This window comes from Apteryx rowi, unplaced genomic scaffold (genome assembly GCF_003343035.1).
Source record: "Apteryx rowi isolate R43461 unplaced genomic scaffold, aptRow1 scaffold_168, whole genome shotgun sequence".
Lineage (NCBI taxonomy): Eukaryota > Metazoa > Chordata > Aves > Apterygiformes > Apterygidae > Apteryx > Apteryx rowi.
Genome location: NW_020447952.1, coordinates 383,746 through 400,064, shown reverse-complemented (window position 1 = coordinate 400,064; position 16,319 = coordinate 383,746). Strand labels below are relative to the sequence as shown.

At 44.7% G+C, this 16,319-nt stretch overlaps 2 protein-coding genes across 2 annotated transcripts in view; both read left to right on the top strand.

The window, feature by feature from the left end:
- Positions 1-8,515, top strand: part of KIAA1671 (KIAA1671 ortholog) — a 68,506-nt gene extending 59,991 nt beyond the window's left edge. Inside the window, exons 6-11 of the mRNA XM_026060281.1 lie at positions 234-489; positions 2,575-2,746; positions 4,309-4,436; positions 4,840-4,979; positions 5,128-5,210; positions 5,908-8,515. Coding sequence (XP_025916066.1) covers positions 234-489; positions 2,575-2,746; positions 4,309-4,436; positions 4,840-4,979; positions 5,128-5,206 — 775 coding nt within the window. The 3' untranslated portion in view covers positions 5,207-5,210; positions 5,908-8,515. The remainder of the gene's footprint in view (positions 1-233; positions 490-2,574; positions 2,747-4,308; positions 4,437-4,839; positions 4,980-5,127; positions 5,211-5,907) is intronic.
- A 3,695-nt stretch (positions 8,516-12,210) lies between these two features.
- Positions 12,211-16,319, top strand: part of CRYBB3 (crystallin beta B3) — a 4,833-nt gene continuing 724 nt past the window's right edge. Inside the window, exons 1-3 of the mRNA XM_026060282.1 lie at positions 12,211-14,447; positions 15,940-16,058; positions 16,152-16,290. Of these exons, the coding sequence (XP_025916067.1) occupies positions 14,373-14,447; positions 15,940-16,058; positions 16,152-16,290 (333 nt within the window). The 5' untranslated portion in view covers positions 12,211-14,372. The remainder of the gene's footprint in view (positions 14,448-15,939; positions 16,059-16,151; positions 16,291-16,319) is intronic.

The window sequence follows — 16,319 nt, the reverse complement described above, 5'->3', positions numbered from 1 at the left end:
ATTAGCCCTTCTGCAGCCAGTGGAAACTTGCTGCTTTCTTCCATGCCTGTGTGGCCTGTTTCTCAGACTGCACACCTCTTCCAGTACTGTATGATCTGACTGTCTTGGGGCAGTGCATAAATGCTTCAGTATGCGGGATTACCATATGACTGCTGCGTTTGCATGATCCAAAATATCCTTGCATGTATTCGTTCACCCTGAAATCTCATAGACCTCGTTTTCTTAATTTGCAGCTTTGTGCCCGAATCTCCTTCCTCAGAAAACAATGTCGTTTCAACGAGAAAGCAACCACCAAACAGCCAGCCATCTTCTCTGTCCTCTCAAACGGAACCTGCCTCCCTGGTTGATCACCATGATTCCTCGAAAGACCAAAGGAGCACAAGTTTGGACCGTTCCAGCACCGACATGGACTCTACTGATGGGACTGATTTGCCTCCTCCAGGAGACACCTACCCTGATGAAAAGACCACTGATTTCTCGTTCATTGATGTAAGTTATCGTAATGGAGAAGAGGTTAGCTGTATTGCTACCAGCACTAACCATTGCTATGCCATACCTGCTGCAAACTTGGCACTCAACCTTTCCCTGCCTTTTCTTTATCACATTGAATTTTTCCAGCTGACTTCCTGTCTGATGAAAAGTTTAAGATCAAAGCTACAAAGTTCTGCTAATTCCTGTAATACTCAGGTTGATGAGAATCTCTCTGTAACATTCCAAAGGGTTATTGGCTTTGAATAATGTCTGCCAATGGCTGTAAAGTTGCTATTTCTCTCTCTGCTCCTCAGTGAGCTACAACAGAAGCGTTAAATGGTTCTGTGAACATTGCAAACACAACATAATTAAATGACACAAATAGCTAGTGTTTGCTGTGCTATGAAAATGCAGATTTAAGGCTATAGGTAAAGGGGTTTAGTAATATTTTTCTTATTTAAAGGTGGTGTCTTTCTGTAATAGCTTAAAATTGTGTATTAAAGGTTTTTTTCATAATAAGAATCTTGCAGATAGTATAGGAACTGTAATTTCTGGCCATTCACAGTTAAATGTGGGTTAGTGTTCTTTGAAAGCATTAACACAACTGGCGTGTAGTTTTTCATTTTCAGTATGGCATCTAGGAAGTAATGCTTTTCCTTGAATAAGAGTGGGTGCACTTTTTTCACTGTACAAGTCTAATGACAGGCGTATGGGTAAGTGTGAGATTCCCAAATTAGTGGAACTTGCAGCTGCTACAAAGGTATCGGATACATAGGGCCTCTCTTATTGTCATAACACCTTCCGCATTGACTAGTAGACTGCTCTGTAAAATGTAGGAAGGATGCAGGCAGGTTTGTGCTGGAGGCAGTTTGGTCTGGTGCAGAATTGACTGTTAAAATCACAGCTGCTTCCTGCGTAGGCTGCTAGAAAGTGCTGCCAGCAGGCTCTGTTCTCTGCTGGTGTTGTGCTCTGTGGGGAACTGCAGAAACCTGGGTTTGAGCAAAGTAGGTGCTGCTCTCATTTCCCAGCCCACTCAGGCTCGGAAGTGGAGGCCAGTTTGGTGGTTCATTGCTTTGAGATCCCTAACTGCGTATGCCTTGGGCCTGGCATCAGTTAATAGTCCTTTGGCAGCGTATCCCAAGTGCGCTCGTTGTCCAGTTAAGGAAAAGCAGCAGTGCAGAAGCGGCACAGTAGCACTGGTGTTTCCTCATTGCTTCTGCATGTAGGAGGGACGGTACTATGTTGTGCTGTTCTCTGGACAGCTTAAGGTGTCTCTTCAAAATGCTTATAACTTATTAGAACCGTGTATTCCCAATTGTACTTTGAGTAGTTTATTTCTGACCTGAAATCTCTTAAAAGGGAGAGGGGAAACAAACAAACAAGCCCCCCCCCTCCCAAAATACAACCCCCCCAGAAATCTTGAGGAGAAGAGGCCCAGTGATGTCTGCTGAGTACAGGCAAGTCTTTAACAACCAATTCCATTAATTAAAAAAAAAAAAAATAGCTCCTTCTTTTGCCCTGTAAATATAATTGCCTTGCCTTCATGCGTGGAGGAGGGCGTATTTAAAACAACTGATCATAAACATTTTCTGAAAGGCCGTAACATTTAACTTACAGTCTTCATGTTGCTGGTGAGTGGCTTGAAATTTCTGTGGATGGCAACCAGTGAGAGAAATGAAATTATAGCATTCTGCTAGAAGAAGGGAATTTTGTGTAGTTGCTCTTTTTAGATCCCAGTCTTCTGATATGCCTTCAGCCTTTATTAGCTAGCATGGCCTAGATTCATAAATCTGTTTAGGAACCAAAGTCCTATTTTACTGCGATTTAGTTATTCTATTATTTTATTTAATGAAAACAAATCATGCAGATCAGGCATCTACAGCCAAGGGAGTTCATTGTATCCAGTTAGTCACCATGTAGCATATCTTCATCATAAATTCTGTTTAATATGTTTTTAAAGTAACCACAAGAATAATAATGAGACAAATATATTTTTAGTTAAGCAAAATGGGTTAATGCTTGAGAGTAGATTGTGAAATCATTATGGAAGAGTTGACTTTATTTTCAGTCTGGTTGAAAGCAAGGGCTTTTTTTCTTTTACAGCAAACCACTATCCTGGACTCCAGTGCACTGAAAACTCGTGCACAGCTCAGCAAAAAGAGACGCCATCGGGCTCCTATTTCCCACTCTCTTCGAAGAAGCAGAGGGACAGAGTTTGAAAATAGGTTTTCTTTGGAAGATCCAGACAGTTCCTGGATGTTTAAAGATTCCACAGGTATCTGTGAGCTATCTGGAATAATTAGCCATAATCAGCTTGGTGGTGAGGGCAGGAATTTTTGACTGATAGAAGGCCTAAGAGCAGCTTTCCTTTCCCACTGCTGGGTCATCCTTTAAATCAAGTCCTCTCCATTCCTTAGAGTCTTGGGAGTTGGGAAAGCCCTACTAGCCAGAGCTACAACAGACCAGGGTGAAGGAGGGCTTCGATGCAGTCTCCTTTAGCTTCTGGCAGTTGACAGAAGAGAAGCTTTTCACTGAGAAAATAAATGAATTCAGAAACTGTTATGTTTGATTGGCCAAAAATGATAATGTTCAGTGTGATAAGAGATTGTTAATGTTTCAGTAATCCATGTTAGTGGTGGTAGTGTTTTCAGGCTTCATTAAAATAGTTCAATGTCCCTTTCTCTAAATATTTAAGTTATGCTGGTGGTTTTTTGGATGCATTCACTAGCATATTCTGTATATATAAACCTATGTGTGTGATTGATGAGAGCAACTGTAATTGTTCGTATTCTATAGGTACCTCATAGATATTCTTTCTTTCTAGCAGCTATAAGTACTACAGGACAAAGGAGCCTAGTTAAGGATAAATCACCTTCTTCAAACATCCTATTAAGAATGTCCCCCTCCTGGCCTGCTCTATTCTTTAGGACACAGTAATGAGATGCATCAGGCATTGAAAATCCTTGCTCACACAAGTGAATGAATGGCTTAATGCATGCACTGGTGACAAATCACCTGTTTAGCACTTGTAGCACGTAGGTGCTGTGATGATAGGTGCTGTAGTTACCATTTTGGCATTCTCAAAGCAGAGAAATTAGTGGTGATGCAATCTGCTGTTTGTAGAGGTTGGTGACATTTTTGAAACTCTAGGGACTAAATAGGTCAATTTTGTGACCTGCCATTTCTGTTTTGCCTTGAAGCTTATGAATACGGGGAAGAATGTGTGATCAAACTGCTCTCTTCAGTAGTCCCTAATTAAGGGAAAGGGATGCTGTTATGCCTGTGGTGGTTGCTGTGGTACTGATCTAACAGATCTAAAATATCTTGAAGACCTATCTTGATAAGAAATGTTACAGGAAGCTGGAATATAAGTATCAACTAAGGACCCGGTAGACATGAAGGCAACTGTACTCTTGCATGTTTATCTTTGATAATGAGCATAGAGACTTATGCTACTCAGTCTCTTTGAATCAAAGCCCTGCTTTGAGCAGAGTGTTGGACCAGATGACTCTGAGGTCTCTTCCAGTCTAAATTAATCTCAAGTTCTATGATCAAGTGAGAAATTTAGAAGCGGCAATATACCTTAATTTAGGGGCACCTGCTGCTCTTTCATCTCTGTCAACAAGAAATCATTCTGTTGCTGAGTATTTAGTATGTTTGTTGCTCTGACCTCCATCGGACCATTGAACCCAATCCTAAGGTGTATTAATATTACTCTTAATATATTTTTAAATGGAAGGAGAGGTGTAGAGCAAAAGGTATAGGTGAAAAGCTTGCTGACTAATTTGCTCTTTTTTTCCTCTCTCTGCACTTTTCCTTTATATAACTGATTATTAGAAGAGAAGAAAACTATGCAACAGGAAGATTCTGAAGAGGAAGAAAAAATACATCGTACTGGGAAATCGTCCTCTGTACAAGCTCAGAGACTTCCTGTGTTTCCAGGAATGGACCACTCTGTTCTCAAGGTGAACATTGATGGAGCGTGTCAGATCAGCCGTAAATTGGTTCAGTAACTGCAAATACTGTTTAGAAACAGTGCAAGGAATTCTGCTGAAGATGACTATGTAGATGGGCTGTTTGTGGGGGGTGGGTGGTGCTTTATGATGTGTTGAGAAATCTTGCAGTTATCTTTGTCACTTTTTAACTCTGGGATAGAAATATTAAGTGATTTGGAAAAAAATTAGCTTTACAGTAGTAAATAAGTTTTCAGAACTGCATAGGCTTATAAGGAATTTCTTAATTGATTTCAGGCATGTGGTTTTTGTTTCTGTAAATTTGAGTGATTTGTTTTGATTTCAGAAAAGTCTAAAAGCTGCTTTAAAAGCAAGCACTTCTCTTTATTCTTATTATTTTTTTTAATCTTTTTAGGCCCAATTGCGGAAAAGACAAGAATCTGAGACTCCTGGTGAAATAAGTTCTGCCCAGCTGTTTAAATCCCCTAAACCGCAATTGCAGCATGGAGTTCCTGGTAGCAGACTACTGCCCTCCAGCGTAGAGAAGGAGGACAGGTGAGAGACTTCTCTGAGAGACTGCTTATTCTGGTGAATAAATAATGTTAACCTTCCTGAGGCCCTAGAGGAAATGGTATATTTCTTTTTTTGGTTCTGAAATAAGCTTTCATAATTAAGGTATACAAAAATACTTTTTATTCTTTAGGTCAGAAGAAAAGTCTCCTCAGTGGCTGAAGGAGCTGAAATCAAAGAAGAGACAGAGCCATTATGAGAATCAGGTTTGAAAAGGTACTTTCTGAAAGAAAGATGGTCTTTGCTAAGTGAAAGTGTGCTGTAAGGACTGTGTTAGATGAAGACACGATGTCCTTCCCATTTGGTGTAGCAGAGGCAGGTGTAAGGACACACTCTTTGTGACTGGCGCTGTGGTTGGTCATGCAGCAGATCTATTGCTAACACTCGGACCTTTTAAGTAGATGACAATGATTTAAAAAAAAAAAAAAAAGACATGTGGAAAATGTTTCTTGAGTGTGTCAGTATTACAGTCCTGTAAGCATAAACATTAAAGCAGACTGTCACTATGGAACATCCCTCCGGGAACGGGAAGTGATTCTGTGCTGAGGCAGAGCCGTGTTCATAGGTGCTTAGCGCACGGGTGATAGAGTTTCACTTTTTCTCTGCAGGCAGTCTTATTTTTACAGTACTCTGTCCATTTGTCCTGCCACTTTGTGATGCTTCCATTAAGCAAGAATGAGTCTGCCACTGAATAACTGCACACATTTTGAAAACTTTGGACTATGCTATTTCAGCAATATTCTGGGCAGCTCTTGGGCATCTAGTATACTAAATAAGTTGAGACCAAGATGACACTGTACCAATAACGTGCATTGACTGGGACTTCCCTGTTACAGACAGTTCTCGGTGTCTGACTATTTCATTAACCATGTCACACTGAGTTATTTCAGTAGCTTCTGTTTTTTCTTTCCAGATAATGATGATAACTAGGAGAAGATATAGAAGTTTAACAGAAGCCTTAACTCATCTGAACCTAAAATTCACATGTCATGTTGCTGCTGTTTGCTTCCTGCCTCAACTGCTATGTGCATGGTGCCTTCCTGTTTTGTGGAGAAAGCTGCTTAATATTCATAGTCAAATACAAAGCTGTATCTTTTCAGATATGGGAGGATAGTCACTTTAGACCTACCTGGAAGAAGAACCAGTGCTTCATAGTTAGCACTTCAGAGGGTTTTGAGAGCTTGTAATGTTTGATCTAGGAGTGCTGTGCATCAGAAAAGTCCCCCTCACTGTTGAGCGAAGACTGCATTTCTACGTGCATGTTCAGCGACTCAACAGCATGACTTCTGGTAGGCATGTCAGGTGTAAGGCTGGTTTTGTATTTGTTTATGAAAATAACAATTTTAATCAATTTTATCTTTTTTGTAAAAAAGAAAAGTAAGCTCCTATTTAGAATGAAGCTTGTGCAAGGTGAGAGTGAAAGAACAAATTATGTTTACTGCCATACTGAAAAAGGAAACTTGATTATTTTTTGTAAAATGTATTTTTGATTGGCTTATATTTACATGTGATCTGCTGATCTAGCAGATTAATATAATTTTTAGATGAACAAAATGTTAATTTTTGTCATTCTTGAAATGGTATTCTGTGTTTTGTCAGCATGTGGAATAATTGCTTCATTGGAATGTCTTACCTAAAAAGATCAAGCAATAATGTCAACCAGTTCTCTTTAAGAAAAAAAAATGTAAATACTGTTTTTTATTACAAAAAAGGAAGGGAAGAGGGAGGAGGTTAAACTCATATCAGGGTTCCAGTTAATTATTGAATGTCACTTTAATAGCAGTTCGCATAGTCCCACTTCATATTTTTATTCATTAACTTGTAAATACTGGTTTTACGTTTTTATTTCTATGCTAATTTTGCGGGATAAGCTAAATGTGTTTTTCAGTTTCTCAAATGAATTGCCTATCTTCTTTTGGTAAATCCATGGTTATGTTAGCAGTGTAGATAATCTCAGGCATAGCACTGGTGTTCTGAATATCACTGATATCACAAATGTATTAATATATCTTTGAATACAGATTCTGATATATCAACCGAGATGTCTGTTTAAGACACAGTTTATTCTTTTCCTGAACAAGTGCTCTTTTCAGAAAACCTTTAAAAAAAGTAACCCAACAAGGGAGTTTATTCTGTCATGTCAGTATTCCTCACGACTCAGCTAAGAAAGTAGCAACACGGGAACATTGAGACAGAGTCAACCGAGTTCTCCTCGTTTTCTCTTCTGGTGCCCTTCGGTAGCAAAGGGTTTGGCCAGGGCCTCCTGCAAAGCCGCTGCCGTGAAGCCGCTTTGACCAGCACGGCAGTGGAGGGAGGAGAGACAGGAGTGGAAACAGGTTGCTGCTTATTACGTTGCACTTCTGTGTCCTACTGCACAGGGCTCTCTAAATACTCAAACTAAAGCACCAGCACTTGAACTCCTTTTCCCTTTTTACGATCGGCATTTCAGAAAACTTGATTTTTGTGGGGCCACCGCAAGGGTGCATCTGCTAACCGAAGTGGCATGCCCGGTCTGCTGTCTAGCGAGCTCGTAGCTGCCAAAACCATGTGCCAATTCTTCTCACGGAGAAGTTGCAGATGAGGTGATCTCTTTTATCCCAGTCTGCTCTTAGGAAATCACAGCAGTATGTCAAGAGACAAGTCCCATATGCACCTCGCTCCCAGATTTAGTTCCAAGGCAGTTCTCTGTACTTAATGGAGATAAAATGAGAATGTTTCTCTAGTTTAAAAGTCTTTACTCATTGCTTGCCCCAGTTCACATCAGAGCTGTTTTAGGGCCTCTTCTGCTACCAGTTGAGAAATTATCACCAAGATTTCTGCCAAGTATTTCCTTTTATGTGGCTTGTTACCTGGGGAATTGGAGATGGACTTCCATTTGATTGCAGTTGGCCAGACTATTAAAGAGCTACTCCTTAACTAATTTTAAAATGAGTATATATTTTCTTCCCTCTTCTTTAGATGATGGTGGAAAAGGCGGCTCTTTTAGAAAAGCTTTGCATATTTGTCTTTTTGGATTTTTTTTTAAGACAGCATTCGAAGTGTGTCATCGGTTGTATACCATGTATTCTGTATACACTTCACTTAGTTTTAAGCAGCAATGTTTGTAGGTGTGATAGAGGAATAATGATTGTTTTTCTTATCATTACTCAAGTCAAGTGGGGCTTACTTTAAAAAGTATCTAGAAATCAGGTAAATTCCCCCTGCTTACAAGAATATTTACACAGGCTTAATTTTAGAATTCAGCAGGTTGACAGTGTCTCATTACCAATAGTTGGAGGATTTAATGCTTCTTGGTCTAATAAATGAAGGCCAGAAATTATTTAAATAAACTGCAATATTTCCTCTGTGCGTGAGGAAACTGAGGGGAAGAATATTAGGTTTCCACAAAGCCCTTTGAATGTATATGCATTTCCACATCTGCTTGGACAATGCACTGAAACTTAGCTGTATTTAGTAGTTTAACCTACTACTGAGAAATGTTAATGCTTAAATGTCTGATTAAAAAGCATCTTCAGAATGTTGTTGAATGGGAAAGTGTTTTTTCTGCTCTATCACTTCTTGTATATGAATTACATATCTATTTCCTTCTCTTCAGGTTCTCACTATGTAATAAGAGATCTATATATATGTTATTACTTCATAAATGATAGAATCTACTGTAATACAAATTTTATTTTAATTCCAAATAATGCTTGTTAAGTTTTTTCTTTTGTTGCCACATGTTATATTTGATGTTAATATAAGATGGGAATGAGCTCTTAGTTTCAGCACTTTCTTCAGACAGGCTTTTTCATTAATTATTGGAATCTGTCATAAGAGCAGGTTTCAACTCTTATCCTAACAGTGTTTAATAACAAATGTGATGGAGACCCTGGCATTCCCTGTGGAATACAGTGTAGTAGAAGTATTTAGTCTGTTATTTTAAGACTATTCTGCTTTTTTTTTTTCCCCTGCTATTTCTTCAAAAGCTGTATCAGGAGAGCATCTTTTTTAAAAGTGAAAGTACATGGTTTGTGGAATTTAGAAATGTTTCTTTTCTGATTGCATTTTTCTCTTACTATTAACAGAAATCCTCCCTCAGTTTTCATTTGTCATTTGTGGAAGCATACAGCCTTTCTACTTCTTTTTGCTGCAGCCTCCAGCTATGGATTTCTTTCTTTTCATTTTCTGTTTGCAGATTCACCTTGTTAAAGTTTGTATAGCTTTAATTTTAATAGTTATTTGTTCAAAAGTTTGCTGCTTTGGTATTGCTTCTGTTTGCTGTATAGAAAGATGCAACATTTCTACTCTTCAGCCTTTGAACTCCAAAAGTTTTGTAGAATGTGGTCTGATGGGACTCAAACCTCCCACTTTTATGCTTGCACAGAGGTTTTCCTTCACTCTGGTATTTTGTTTGCAGACAATTATTGGCAAACTATTGGGTGCATTTTACGTCAGATTTATAAATGCAAACTGTTATTCAGTCGTTTTATCTGGAGCAGCAGTATCAGTTAGGTGATAACCTTAAGTACGTGTGCAAACATACTGAAATATGCCTCCTGTCTTAGGGAATTAAACTGAGGATGTGGTTTGATGTCGGTGTTACTTGGAGAGCTGATACGCCAAAATATATTGGTGGGGATCAGAGCAGTTCCAAGACAAATATCATATTAATATTTATACAGTCCTTTAAGTCTATGCCCAGTGAAATGAACTTCTGTCTCTACCCTTTTCACTTACTATGGAGGAAAAAACCCTATTGCTGATACTACAGTAACGTTGCCCTTAGTATGACTACTTGCAGACAGCCAGAATGTCTTTGGCACACATCTTATTTGACTGTCTGGAGCCAAAGGAATTGCATATCCAGAAATCCTGTGGTCCCAGTCCAAATACATCCCAGTTTTGTGGTACCAGAGATGTGGTTAGAGTGGATCCACAGGAGGAGAGCAGAATTACTGGCGTGAACCAGGCCTGATTTGTTTTGTTAAAAATAGCGAAGTCAGTTGAATGTAACATTTTAGGAAACAGCAATGGGTTTCATGCACGTGATGTGGTGGAAGGGGTTTACCGGTCGCTAAATGCAGAGAGCTAACTTTGAATGGTAAAACTGCACTCCCTACCGGGACAGCTTGTTTGCTTGCAGATGGGGTGTTTCAGCAGGCTGGTGCTCCGCTCAGCTCTCCTGCAGTAGCTGCATCCACGCCGAGTCCTTCCGTCTGCTCCGGCCCCGTCCTGGGGTAGGGATGTGCTTCTGTAGCCATGCTTTCAGCATTACTTACTGCTATTGCAAAACCAGCCCCAACGAAAACAAACTATTCCAGTAAAAGCATTGCGTTGCCATTATAGCTGTGCTCACCTGGAGACGCCGTTGTGGGTCAGAGATCGCTGCCGTCCCGTTCCCGAAGGACGGCTGTGCACATCCACGGCGTAGGCGCAGCAAAGCAGCCGGTCCCAGATCCCAGGGCGCCGGCGGTGCTGCGCTAGATAAGGAGCCCAGGCGCTGCCCTGGTGTGGTGAAGGAAAAGCAAATGTTTGTTTTCGCATTGACTTGACCTCTGAACTCATGAGAAAGTCGTCAGCTGTTGTTCTTCCTAGATCCTCCTGTGAATTAAGGAAAAAGAGACGTGCTTTTAGGGAGGACAGGACTTATGTGGCAGAGACCAGACTCCACGGAGGCTTAGCTGGGACCCGGGGATACCGTCCGCTGAGGCCTCTCGCCCGGGATGGCGGAGCCCGGGCACCCGTGGTTCCCCCCAGGTCTGTCCCACGCTGACACCAGTGGCGAGGGTGAGTGACGGGCCTCGATGCTGAGGGTGAGGTTCGGGACGGCTCGTCTCGAGCAGCACCGATCCTGACGCGCTTGGCTGCCTCCCCCCGCCGCCCTCATCCTCCAGCTCAAAGTATTGTCGCGAAATTATCATCCGAAATAGCTTTTCGTGCTATTGGTGGGATTTGGAAAAGGAGGAAAGACAAGGTCTAATGGCTTATGGGTTTTCCACTTTCCATGTTAAACATGATGAGAGTATCAAGCCTGTTTTTAAAGGAGCTATTGTATAGACAACAATTTTTTTATATCATTCTATATAGCCTTATAGAATATGTAAATATGGGTCACAATATATTGTGCTATAGAAAATATTTTGTACTACATAGTTTCCTAAGTAATAAAGATATTCTGGTTGTTGTGTATCGTACTGTACAATTATGATTCAGAGTTTAGCTTTACCAGATACTGAAAAATCTATTTTCTAACAATATGCTGTAAGCATTTCTCATAGGGATTTGAGAGGCTGACAGCAAAAGGAAATTGAGTTCTGTAAGGAAGAAAAGTCAATGAGATCTAGTGTCCCTTCTGTCATGTTTTTGCAATTGCCTTATCAATGTACAAGGTCCATGAGTTTGGAAAATGAAGATTCATGGGCACCGTAGCCATTGCAAAACTAAATGTAAGCAGGGATGCTGCCGAGGAATGGACTGGTAAGAAAAATCCTGTATTTTTAATCTGTTGAAAATAGGTACTATCATGTTTGGTAAAAGACACAAATTAATCCATTCCACTTTCTCCTTTGAGTACTTTTTCTGTATAGAAGTGATTTTATATTTTACAGCCAAGAGGTTTCAAATTCAAAGAAAAGATGAAAATGTGAAAAGGAACTGCAATAAAAATGAACTAATGAAACTGCTGTCTGTGGTGGGTCTTTGTAGGTACAAAATGTCACTGAATAACGACAACGCATGCGTTCTGCATTGAGCCGTGCTGTCGGTTGCGTTTTGGGTTCAGCTTTGCAGTGCCGAGATACTGTATCCCGTCCCACCTCAGCTTTCGTTTAGCAGAGCCGTGTAACACCGCGGGGCCCTGCTGGGCCCGTGGGTGGGCTTGCTGGCTTTGGTATGGAAAAAAACTGCTGACAGAAAAGGCTAAACTCCTTTGTAAGAGTGATTTGTCTCATGCTGCATCAGGAACCGCAGCGTTGGGCAGCGGTGAAAATAGTTGTGTGTTGGGCAGCGTGAGCGTAGCGTCGCAGCAGAAATGGTCTAGGTTGTTTCCGTCCTCCCTGGCTTGGCTCATCGTTTCTGCAGCTCACCATCTGTCTCAGCCACGATCCGTGCTAGGGCGTTTTTGCCTCCTATAGAAAACCAACGAGTTTGGCTGTAAGTTAGTGAGAGCGTAATGATGACGACGCTTTCCGTAAACAGTTGCAGTGTTTGGATGCGATGCAGCAATCGCAGCAGAGAGCTCTTTCCAGTGCGGTTCTGCTTGGGTAACGCTGCAGAGAAGGGAGTTTTCCAGTTATGTGCCAGTTACTTAGACAAACTACAAGTTTGACCATACTAAGTAATGAAGTGGCTTTTTGGTGGTGTCAGGAAATGTTTCATACGTAGCTCTTAGTTCCAAGACTAGGCCTAGTAAAAGCAAGTAGAAAACCCTATAAGAGGAGCAGTAAAAGCAACGATGTCAGCACCCTGCTTGGGTCTTCGTCCTCAAAGAAACCCTAAGACAGGGGCCGCCGCTGTCCCGTCTGCAGGGCGCTCGGTCGCCTCCGCCTCCGCTGTGCAGGGACTGCCGCTCTCCGCTCCAGCCTTCGGTTCCCGGTAATTCGGCACAGGCGACACCGTGTGCTCAAACTTAAGCCTGCAGTTGTGCTTTGCTGAATTGGGTCCTTACACCTGGTCTGTGAATTGCTCTAATCCACTCACGAGGCCTGTTGACTCCAGCACCTTGAGGTTCGCGTGGGGCTGAACTTAGCTAGTTTTGCCTGTAGAATAATGAATTAGGCCTCCTACAGGCAGAGCAGAATCCTGTCTCAACTTGGCATTCACGAAGGAAGGGCTGCCCTTTCTCTGTCAGATTACGTGTTTTGCCTCTAAAGACAGATCCATCCGCATACAAGGTGGTTAAACCTCTGAAAGACGCAGTCTCCTCGACCCCGGGGGCATGCGCGCATCGGGGCGCTTACAGCCGAGCGCACCGGGAAGGAAGGTGACCCGAGGCGCGGAGAAGGAAAAGGGGCTTGGTGAGGACGATGCTCCTGGTAGGGTCAAAGCTGAGACGAGACCCCGGCCTCGAGGTGCCAGTCTTGGGTGCTCACTGCAGTGCCAGGCCGCCTCCGCCTGCCCTGCAGAGCTCGCCGTGCGCCGAGGACAGCCCGCGTCTCGGGTCGCGTGCTAGCCCAAACAAGCTGTAAATATTTTGCACGGTTTTTTGTTTTGCACTGTGCTTGGTTTCTAGGCTAAACCCTCCCATTAACTGCTGATGGGAGAGTTTTCCAGAGAATCTGGCAAGAAGTAACGTGAACATGCTGATGTGAATTTTGACACTAATCTTCTGTAAATCGAGTGGCACATTTTTAAGGGACAGCCGGGAGAAATTTGAAAACATTTCCATAGTACACTGCGAACTCACGCTATTGAAATGAGATCTCATGGATGGAATTCAGTGGACGCAGCTGCTGTATCAGCGTCCAAATAATGTGCTGTTCTGTTCAGAAGCGACCCATAAATAGCCCGGTCTCCTAAAGCCGGCTCTCAGAGCGCAGCCGCTCCAGGYGAGGTAGCAGCAGCGTTGCTGGTTGGGCTGGAAGGGGCTTTAGGAAAGCTTTGGCGGGCACATCTGAGTTGAGGTCTCTTGCTATAGTGAATATTTTGCTAATGTTTGGCAAGAAGTGATACTGCGGGGTTTTGATTAAGATTTTTAAGGACTCTAGTGAAACTCGGTTTCTTTATTCATCTCTTGCTAACCTCTCACCATCCCGTTAAATCAGCATGGCGAGAGGAGAAGGGAGGAGGCATGTTAGCCTGTGGTTTCCTATTCAGATAGGAAAGTGCTTCTGTGAGATGCTCTTTGAGAGCAAAGAGGTGGATCTCGCCGCCGTCCTAACAGATAACGCAGGCGAGAGCGGCCGAAGGGGCCACCAAGGAACGGCGGTTGCAGGAGCGCGGGAGTGTGGTCAGCCTCTTAAACTCGTGGTGAAAGATGTCAGCGACTGGAAGCTGAAACCAGACAAATTCCTCTTGGAACAAAGGGCAGGCTTTTAGAAATGAGTTCATGAAAGCACTGGGACGGCTTCCCAGGGTTCGAGAGGGATCCCTCGTCTCTTGGAAGACAACTTGGTTCAACCAGAGGCTATTTGGCCCAGCACCGTAAAGACTGAGTGAGGATGCAGGACCCATAAGAAGGAGGGAGAGGATAAATAAGGGAACGCTTGCTTCTAGCCTAGAAATCCCTGTGAATTTAGAGCAGAAAACAGCTGCATTCAGGAATGCTAACTTTTGCTACCTGTTTTCCTGCAAGCTTGATCACTTTTTTTTTTATTAAACATTTTATAATTAATGACTCTGTCTCAGGTGAAAACGATGCTGTGCTAACCTTCTGCAATTTGGGGTTTTTCAGGCACAATGACTGAGCAGCAAAGTCCCCCCGAGCAGATGGCGACCGGGGAGGGTGCTGGCGAGCCGGGTGGCAATTACAAGGTATCCTGGCGAGGGCCGGCTATGGAGCGGCTTTGTGCGTTGTCGCGGGTCACCTTGCGCGGGAGCGTGTGTATGTGCATCCGTCACCCCTGTCGGGCTGCTGCAGTCTGTGTCTGCAAAGCAAACAGCCTGTAGCTCTACGGATGCAGCAGTGCGCTAGTGTCACTGCTTTGATAAATGGGTTCCTTGCCCACCAAGCTGAACTTTGTGGTGTCCCTGGGCTGGCGAGAGGTGCTTTGTTTGGATGATTTACTGCTGCCCGAGAGGAGGAGAAGCTTCTCTGGGCATTTGTTGCTTCCACATAATTTTGCCTGGCCATCCATAACGTGTGCAGCTGCACAGCTTTTTAATCCAGGAGATAAAGCATCCTGTCACAGCAGAGACTGACTGGAGGTTCGAGCAGTGAAATTCCCCAAGGGTTTTTTAGGTTATGATTCTCTCACTTGTGGGTTACCGAGGGCCGGGGCTATAGCTGTGAAAAGCTGCRTTTCCAGCAGTGTTTGCGGTGGGGGGTCACTCCCCTGCCCAGGGAGCGGCGGCRGGGAGGAAGCTTTGCCGGCCCTCGCTGGACGCGGGACGCCACCTCCGTGCTCTGCGTTTGGTTCGATGCTGCGTTTGCGTTTCTGCTCTGCCCTCTGCGAAGGAACGGAGCAGCGGCGCAGCAGGCAGAGTGCTACGCGCGGCAGCTCGGGGGTCTTGAGCGGGTCTTAAAGCAGTTATTGACTTGTATTTAAAGGCAGYGCTGTTTGCCGTGTGCCAGCTATCGGTATGAAATACAGGGTGCCTGGGGGAGCGGTAAATCAGCGACGAATTTTGCAATGGCCACAGCCCTTCCTGCCGCTGGGCAATAGGGGGGCAAAGCGGCCGGCTCTGGGTTTGGCTGGGGAAGGCTGGAGGTGAGGGCGAATCCTGCAGCCTGGACTCGGCCTCGTGAAAGGCACCGGATGGCAGGGGGATACTGGGAGCTGGGTCTGTTCACTGGTTTGGGCTGCAGAGAAGCCCCTGAGGATCGCGGGTGTCGTCTCCTTCCTCGGCTACCCGGGGACGGGGTGGCGGAGCCTGGAGGAGAGTCCGGCCGTCGCCCCGGGGTGGCTCCGGGCGAGGTTTTGCGGTTTCTGCCCCGGAAGGCTCCAGATCAAAACGCCGGGGAGCGAGTTTGTTCCAGGGGCCGGGCCAGGCAGCTCGTGGGTCTGGAGGGAGCGATGGGAAGAAGCGACCGGCTGCGAGCGGCGCCCGGGGCAGGGAACCGCTGACACGGGTCCCCAGGGGCCTCTTGGCACCAACCCTGCGCAGGTTGGACGCTGCCTTGGGACTGGTGAACCTGCTCGCAGCCCATCGCCGATGAGCTATCGGCCTGTTTCGCAGGGCAAATGTTTTTGGTCAACGCTTGGGTGCTAAGGTAGATGCAGGAGGCGGCCCACGAGAGCCGCGTGACGGGGGCCGGCAAGGGCTCCGTGTCCGTGGCCCTGCGACGCCGCCTCTCCCCGCTCAGATCACCATCTACGAGATGGAGAACTTCCAGGGCAAGAAGTGCGAGCTGACGGAGGAGCTCCCCAGCATCGCCGAGAAGGCGCTGGAGAAGGTTGGGTCCATCCGCGTGGAGTCCGGCCCGTAAGTGGAGGGGGGGGGGGTGATGCCGGGCGCGGGGTGACCGCGGTGCTGCTCCGCGCCCCAGCTGCCCGCCCGCCTCGCTTGTCCCCGCAGGTGGCTGGGCTTTGGGCGTCAGGCCTTCGCCGGGGAGCAGTTCGTGCTGGAAAAGGGCGACTACCCGCGCTGGGACGCCTGGTCCAGCAGCCGCGGCAGCGACAGCCTCATGTCCATCCGCCCCCTCCAGATCGTGAGTAGCCCCCCAAGGGGGGGGGGGGCGGCCCC